Here is a 7,424-nt window from a genome sequence, read left to right on the forward strand (position 1 = left end):
TAGGAGGTGACTTATACGGATTCGACGATGAGCACCTTATGTTAGCGGGGTACATGGCAGATGGTATGAACAGGGGACCACATGTCACGCGGAATGCAAACCCGAAATTCGAACAAACCATTCCTACTAGCTACTGTGATAGTGACGGCCCGACATGTCGGACAAACCTGTCGGAACATTGTCAATGCGACATGATGGAAATGAGAGGCGAGGCCACCACTCCATCTGGCACGACCATTCGCTGGGGCTTGGTTAAAGACTACTTCACCAACCAGACTGAATTGGCAAAGTACTATACGTTGTTCCAAAGAAAAGAATACAAACTGACAAACTGTTACATTCTGTGCTACAGGCACGTTGATGCCAAAGGGCACCTTCGGACTGCCAGAATCTCCTGGGAAGGTAACTTCTATCAAAAGCTTTGACGTGTCCTTTTTTATGTGTTGACCACTGTGTTCTAAGGTGTTCTGTATTATTTTCACTGCGCTGTCCTCGAACCGGGGCTGTGCCGCTTTCAAGTTGTTCGCATCGGGTTGCTGTAATCTCGCCGGTGAGTTGGTCATGAATGGTACTTCACCGACCACTCAGGTTGCTGGCGCTCACCAGTGTGTTAGAATCCCAGCCGTCTGCATGTACACGCGGGAGTTGTGCAATCTCTACCTAGAAATCGCTCTGGCCAAAGTGGCAAACACACGTGCTATAATTCCACCCTTCACGTCCGTCACACACAGGTCCTACACGTCTTTTCTGTAAAAAACATTATTGGGCGGTTCAGAGTCCTTCCACGCTGCAGAACGCGCCCGTTCTGGCGTGGGCGACCATGGGCGACCATGGGAATGTTGGCGACGAGGGGCTAGCAACAGTAGACTCACGAGCCGGCGGGGGTAGCACCGAGCACGGCCAGAAGGTGGAGGGTTGCTATTCGATCAATGACGTGTACGTTTCGGTTGAAGGTGAAGGCTTCGCGTGGGTAGCTGAAAAGTGTGTGCAAACAAACACGCGCACAATTTTTCTATTAGGACGAATTCAACTCCTGACCTCTTCGAGTCAACGGCAAGGAAAGGGGTTCTCAGGGAGGAGAACGACCAACTCACCGAGACGATGCTCTCGCGGGAGGGTCTCAAACTGCCAAAAACATTTCAACTTTAATTGTCCGACAAACTCATCCGGCAAGACTATTCGGTGGGGTAAGACTACTTCACCAACCAGACTGAATTGGGAAAGTACTATATGTTGTTTCAAAGAATACAAATTGCGTGCTATGGACACAGTAGGTCCCAGTAGGTTAGGTGAGAGGTTCTTCCTTGATGTCGACTTTGACGTCTTCTTGGTTGGCTGCTCTGGTGGCGGCAGTGGAGCGTTTGTTTTTGCTGGCCGTCCAGGCCTGTTCGTATACGACGCGTTCGTTGGTGAGTTTGCGGGCTTGTTGATAAACCTTGCGGAACTGTCTGTTGGCGGCGAGCTTCGGGAGCAGCGTGCGCGTGCGTGTGGCGATCTTCTTCCGGAACTGCGCGTCGAGTCCCGCCCAGCGTGCAGCCGCAAGCGCTGGGTAAACCTCCAGCCCGCCCTTCGCGTCCGTGCGTTCCACGTGGTCGCGGATTTTCTTTAACTCGCCCTTCAACTCATCTTCGCGGGCACCCAGCCGTTCCACACGACCGTCTGTGAAGGCTACATAGTCCTTCTCCGCATCCAGCAATCCGGTCGCTTCATGGAGACGCCCCCGGAGGCTAAGTTCCTGGAACGAGCCCACCAACTCGTCATCGTCTGAGATCACGTCTCCGCGTGCTATAATAGTACTGTCCACCTCACACGTCGTGCGAAGAGGTGGCCGAGGGATGACCGGGCAGGCGAGTGTATGATGGTCATCTCGGGTGGTTTCGGAAAGGATCCTGAGCTTCATTTTGCGTGCAGAGCCTCGGTGTGTCTGAAGTTCATTAACCTTTTCTCTTGCTTTAAGGTAGCGTTCCAAATCGTCGGTCCAGACGACATGGTTATTCATGGAGGTGATATGGTAGCGCAGTGCTCGGTGTGCGTCTCGAGCGTCCACCAGACCCAGTCGTGCGCGCGTCCAGTACAGCTCCCAATTAAAATCGATGAGTGCCTGTTGCGGGGACTTAGCGAGCGTGAGTTTAGTCGGGTGTGCTGCAACGACGCGCGCAGTGTGTGTGCGTTCGTTGAGTACGACAGCGAAGTGACGTCGTGAAGTCAATTGTGTATCCAGACCTGGCAGCGTTCGCTGCCACAACTTGTTCAGAGCGAACCGGTGAGACAACTCCGCCTCGTCCACACCCATCAGATGCAACTCCGCCCCCGACGCACTCTCCAACGTTGCCAGGAAACCCAACGGCAGCCCTGACCGCGAAGGCCCGCCATCGAACCGCGCCTCCACCATCCGCACTCTCGGCTTCACACTCAACGTTCGCCAACACTCGCCCGGCTCCACCCCTCCCGCACCCCCGGGATTCGTCGCACCTACCACAACCCCCGGCACACTCGTCACCGCCGCCTTCTTCCGCTTCTTCGCAGGCGCCGCCACCTCTGCCGCCATGCGCCGCTTGTAGCCGTCCAGTGTGCTCCCAGGCCAAATGCCCATCACCCTACTCGAACCCGCAAGCTCGCCAGGGCCTCGGTCCACTGCACCACTCGCCCGACCCGCGCCCGACGGCGTACGGTGCAAACGGTAGCGCCGACGGTAACGGGACTGCGGGTCCGTGTAGGCTGCGTTCTCATCTTCGCTGCTATCATACAACATCGGCACGTTCAGCCCCGAGGCGCCCTGTGCCAGCGCCTCCAGCACACGCACCTTCTCGCGATTCACGTCGAATGCGTTACGCAGTCGGCCATGCTCGCCACCGAGCCGCACCGCAAAGTGTTCCGGCCCAAAGGCACCTGCCGCGCTCGCCTGCTCCGGAGCCGCAATAATTTTCTTCAGCACCTCCGTCTCGCGCCGTCGTTCCTGCATTTCCTCCAGTTCCTCCTCGCTGTCCTCTAGCACGGCGGCCGTCTGCGTGACCTGCACGCCGCCGCCCGGAGTGGAACCAGCGACTGCGCCGGCGGCTTCGGCCGAGATGCGGCCGAGCACACGCTCGTCGGCGGCTCCGGCGCCGACGGCGCCGGCGCTTTTGAGTTGTCCGAGTTTTCGGGCGGCGGCGGCGCGAAGGTCGCGGGTTCGAGGTCGGGTGAGGGCAACTTTGTTGAGGGGTCGCCAGGAGTGCGCGTTGGCCAGCAAGTACTTGAAGTCTTGGAAGAATGTGGCTTGGCTGTAGGCGTGGCCGAAGGGGCGCCCGAGTATCTGGCTGAGGTTAGCGAGGTACAGGTCTTGGGCCGAGTGGTCGAGGACGGTGAGGGTGGGGAGTGCGGCATCGCTCGATGAGCGCAAGAGTTGTTCGTCGGCAATGAGCCAGCGAAAGGGGTTGAGGACGGGTTCGGGCTCGAGTGCATGACGGCGGATGTCGTGACTCCGTAGGTGTTGGGGGAAGCGTTGGGCGAGGAGTGTAAGGTAGAGAGCGACCCAGCCGTTTTTATTGAGCTTGACTTTGTGTGTAGTGAGTGGAGCGGGTAGTGCGAGGTGAAGTCGTGCGTAGGCCGCGGCTTGCGTCCAGTCCCGCCACTCTTGGCGTGTGCGGCGCGTGCGTTCCCGTTCTGGTGTCTGGTCTTTGGCGTATTTTTCTTTTACGTACGCGCCAATTTCCGTTGCGGCCACCGACTTGTCCGCCGCCTCTAAAGCGCGTGCCACTAGTGACCGCTGCAGTCGCCTCTTCTGGGCCGCTCGCTGTAACCGCCGTAACGGACGCAACGCCGGCGGGAACCTCGATAACCGCCCGTCCTCTTCCTCCTCACTCTCCGTATACAATTCCGCTTCCGCCTCCGCTCGTTCCCAAAATCGCACACGCTCGGAACCTGCAGAACCTGCAGAACCTGCAGAACCCGCGTTCGACGCCAGATGCGCGCCATAACCCTTCTGCAAACCCAACAGGTCCTTCTGTAATGCGCCCAAGGCACTCTCAAACAGCTCCTCCGTGCTCAAACTTACACTTCCGCGACTTGTGCTCCACATCGTGTTGAGGACGTCGGCCGTGTCTGGCCATGTCTCAACGGCGGACACACGCATTTGGTCGACCAGACGACCAGGTTGACGCCCGTTGGCCGTCTCCTGTGCACGTACCACTTGACCGCTGAGCTCGATGTCGCGCTGATACATCGCAAGGAACCCCTCGCCGCGCACGGGGTACTTCCGCGCCGGCGCAACCTCCGCCACCACCCGACCCTGCTCATCCACCGGCAACCCGTCCTCACGCGCCACCTGCGCACGCCGCCGCACAGGACCACCGCCCCCTCGACGTGGCCGCTGTCGCTGCATATATAAAATCTCCGAACAAGTCCGGGCCGCGAGTCCGGGCCTTCTCTTCCAGTATGCCACACCATACCCCCTTTGAAGTGTGACCCCCCAATTGCACGAATGAAAGCATAAATAGCACACTGAGTAGCACACTGAGGCAAAATGGGCCAGTCCAGGGGAGAAGATTCATTTTTTGATGCAACTCCAATCTGACCTTCAAGTCGACCCAGGTCACGACCAGTGGCCTGGTGGTGACAAATGGGAGTGGAATTGGTGCGGCTGTCGAGTGGCCTTAGCGGCGCCTCCGGGTCCCCTGCCGATGCCACCGCGGCGTGCTCGAGAACGGTATCTGGAACCGGCGGTGTCACGCACCGTGGCTCCGTTGCCGGCACCGGCGACCACCAACGGAGGGGGCTCCGTGGATTACTCGGAGCGGCGTCGGCGGCCACTACCAGGCGTTATCTGGTTCCAGCAATACCCAGTCAACGAGCTCACCCACCGCGTCCTCACTGACGTGCCGCTCTGGAAATTAGCCCCGAACGCGCAGTACTTCATCGCCGAATATGGTAACCACCTCCCACTCTACTTGTTCCAGAACTGTTTTCCACCCCATGCTTCTACTACCCGCCCCCGAGCCAAGCCGGATACACACGACAACCCGGACGCCCAGTTGCACACACACCCCGGCTCGAATCCCGGCTTTGGTCGGAGCGGGGGTCCGAGTCGCGACCCCAAACCCGGCCGGCGTGCCCGTCCGGCACAGGGCCCACTGACCACCTTCGGCCGGCGGTGTTTCGAGGCCTACTGTGTCCGGCACGGGGTCTGCTTCCACCGTTTCCGGTTCATCACAGTCGCCGGGCGGCCGTGGGTATTCGCCGTAGACCGGGAGCGGTCGCCAACGGAGGAGCAGCAAGACCTGGGTGTGGTACACGCGCCGAGCGGCGCTGTCACGCTTTACCGAGCCTGTCCCTGTCCCACGGGAAGCCCCCCACGCAGCCAACAGACTTCCGGCTGCGATTGGTGGAGCGTCGGAACCTGGGCAGCCATACTAAGTTTCCTTCCTGTGCATGACGTGCTCTATTCCGGACATTGGGTCCGCGATTTGCGAAGGTCGCGACTGCCGGGTTTGCGTGGTGCGGCTTGTTGTGTACCGCGTGTAGACGTCTGTAGTCTAGCACATACACTTACCAACGACTTCCGCAGTGACGTAATGGTTCCCCTTCTCGATATCCCACACTCCGCGGATCGCGTCGCGCTGTCGTTCAAATGGCACGACCAACACTGGGGTAACCAAAAGGCCGTACTCTACGCACTGTACCTCAAGAGAAAACAAGAATCCCACCAGGACCAGAGCCAAGGTCTGGACACCACAGGGCGGGCGCAACAAGGAACGATGGAGCCAAACAATAGCCTATTTGAAGTAGCACACGCCCTCTTTCCGAACCTCGAACGCACGGACGCTACAAACGACCAGTCTCCGGATGCACCTCTGGACTCTGAAATGTCTGAAGACGAGTACTACGACGAGCCTGCACCCACTGAGGCCGGCCCCACTGGAGCTACCCCCGCGGACGTGGGCGGAGAGACTTTTGAGTTGTTGGACACTTTGTGGGACGAATATGATCTTCTGGGTGTGAGCGTGCCGGCGCACTTGGCGGACATGCGTGACGCGGAGGTTCGCGTTGAACTCCCGCCTGAGGAGGTGTGTAGGGCCGAGCGTATTGTGTTGTGCTATACCGTCGGAGGCGGCGGTGGGCACTCGCTCAGTTTCGACTACTTTAAAGTCGCGACGGTTCGATTCCAGGCTCTGCCCGCCGTACACCGGTCACTGGCGGCCCGCGTTTTCGCCCACGCTGCTCTGCGCGACAAGGTACTCACCTTCCTCCACCGAGCCGCCCAAGAACCTCTCCGATGCGCTCTCGACCCCCCGGTCGGGGCAGACCCCACCTTCCGGGACCAGGGCGCGGCCGGACATCTCTCCATCGCCACCGGCGGGATATCTCTCAATGGCGGATACCCCCCCAACCTCACTGATACAAACCCCGCCACTGATACAAACTTCTCTGGAAACTCCCCAACGCCTTGCAGCGAAGCGTGCACGGGTTCCAGTACACCCCATTCATCCAACCCGCACGAACCGAAGAATCTCTCGGATCAGAATTCTTCGACCTCAATAACGGAAGCGCCGGAGCGAAGGCGACTTCTGTTAGTCCAGCCGGCCGCGTGGTTCGAGATGCGGGACGCAAGACCTGGCGCTTTGGTTGTCAACGGGTGCTACGGCCGCCACTTAACACCACGCATTTCATCCGGCACGTGGACACTCTCCGGGAATCGAGCCGCCGACCGTGCGCTCCTCGCAAACGAACTCGGAACGACCTTCGTACGCAAACTACCACCGTTCCAAATCGACCCCCTCGCAAACGCCAACGCCCTTCTCATGGACCTATGCGACAACGGCACACTGCCCCTCCGCGATCTCTTCCGCCCCGAGACCTAGTCCTGCCCAAAGAAGCCCTCAGGTCCTTTAGGTCAGGACCTCCCCATAGGCCCGGGAGCACTTTTTCGTACAACCAACTGATCGCCACCGTCTTCTCGGTGCCACCTTCCTGGTCGAGGAGAGGTTACGAAGTGAGGGATCATCCTCACCAAACAGGGGGTCCGCTATAATTTGTCATGCGCGATCTGTGTGACTGTGCCATAACGGACACGGGCGACACACCCAGCGGCAGACCATTCCGTGCCGGCCGAGCCGATTGGGATGTGTCCCCACAATGTGATCAAGTCTACCCCGTGAATGCACGTTTGGAGCAATTGTTGGCGCCACATACGCACGATCCGGCTGAGCCACAATTGGAACTCGACGCCTACTCCAACCGCCTCGTCGCCGGTCTCTTCCGTGACTGCTACCCTCCCGCTATCTCTAACCAAACGCTCCCTACAACCCCTGACCAAGACCCAGACATGAACGGCGAAATTGATGATCCCGACCAGGACCCCGACCAGGACCCCGACCGGGACACCGACCAGGACCCCGACCAGGACCCCGACCAGGACCCCGACCAGGACCCCGACCGGGACCCCGACC

General features: G+C 59.4%; 2 protein-coding genes across 2 annotated transcripts; one reads left to right on the forward strand and one right to left on the reverse strand.

The window, feature by feature from the left end:
- Positions 1 to 1,285: 1,285 nt before the first annotated feature.
- Positions 1,286 to 4,360, reverse strand: GNI_190280 (hypothetical protein; the record flags this gene model as incomplete). Its single annotated transcript, XM_011135350.1, has 1 exon — positions 1,286 to 4,360. The coding sequence occupies one exon, from the start codon at positions 4,358 to 4,360 to the stop codon at positions 1,286 to 1,288; it is 3,075 nt and encodes a 1,024-aa protein (XP_011133652.1).
- A 175-nt stretch (positions 4,361 to 4,535) lies between these two features.
- GNI_190290 (hypothetical protein) lies at positions 4,536 to 6,836 on the forward strand (the record flags this gene model as incomplete). The annotated part of the gene is made up of 1 exon (XM_011135351.1): positions 4,536 to 6,836. The coding sequence occupies one exon, from the start codon at positions 4,536 to 4,538 to the stop codon at positions 6,834 to 6,836; it is 2,301 nt and encodes a 766-aa protein (XP_011133653.1).
- Positions 6,837 to 7,424: the final 588 nt, after the last annotated feature.

The sequence above is a fragment of the Gregarina niphandrodes genome (genome assembly GCF_000223845.1).
Source record: "Gregarina niphandrodes unplaced genomic scaffold scaffold00081, whole genome shotgun sequence".
In the NCBI taxonomy this organism is placed as follows: domain Eukaryota; phylum Apicomplexa; class Conoidasida; order Eugregarinorida; family Gregarinidae; genus Gregarina; species Gregarina niphandrodes.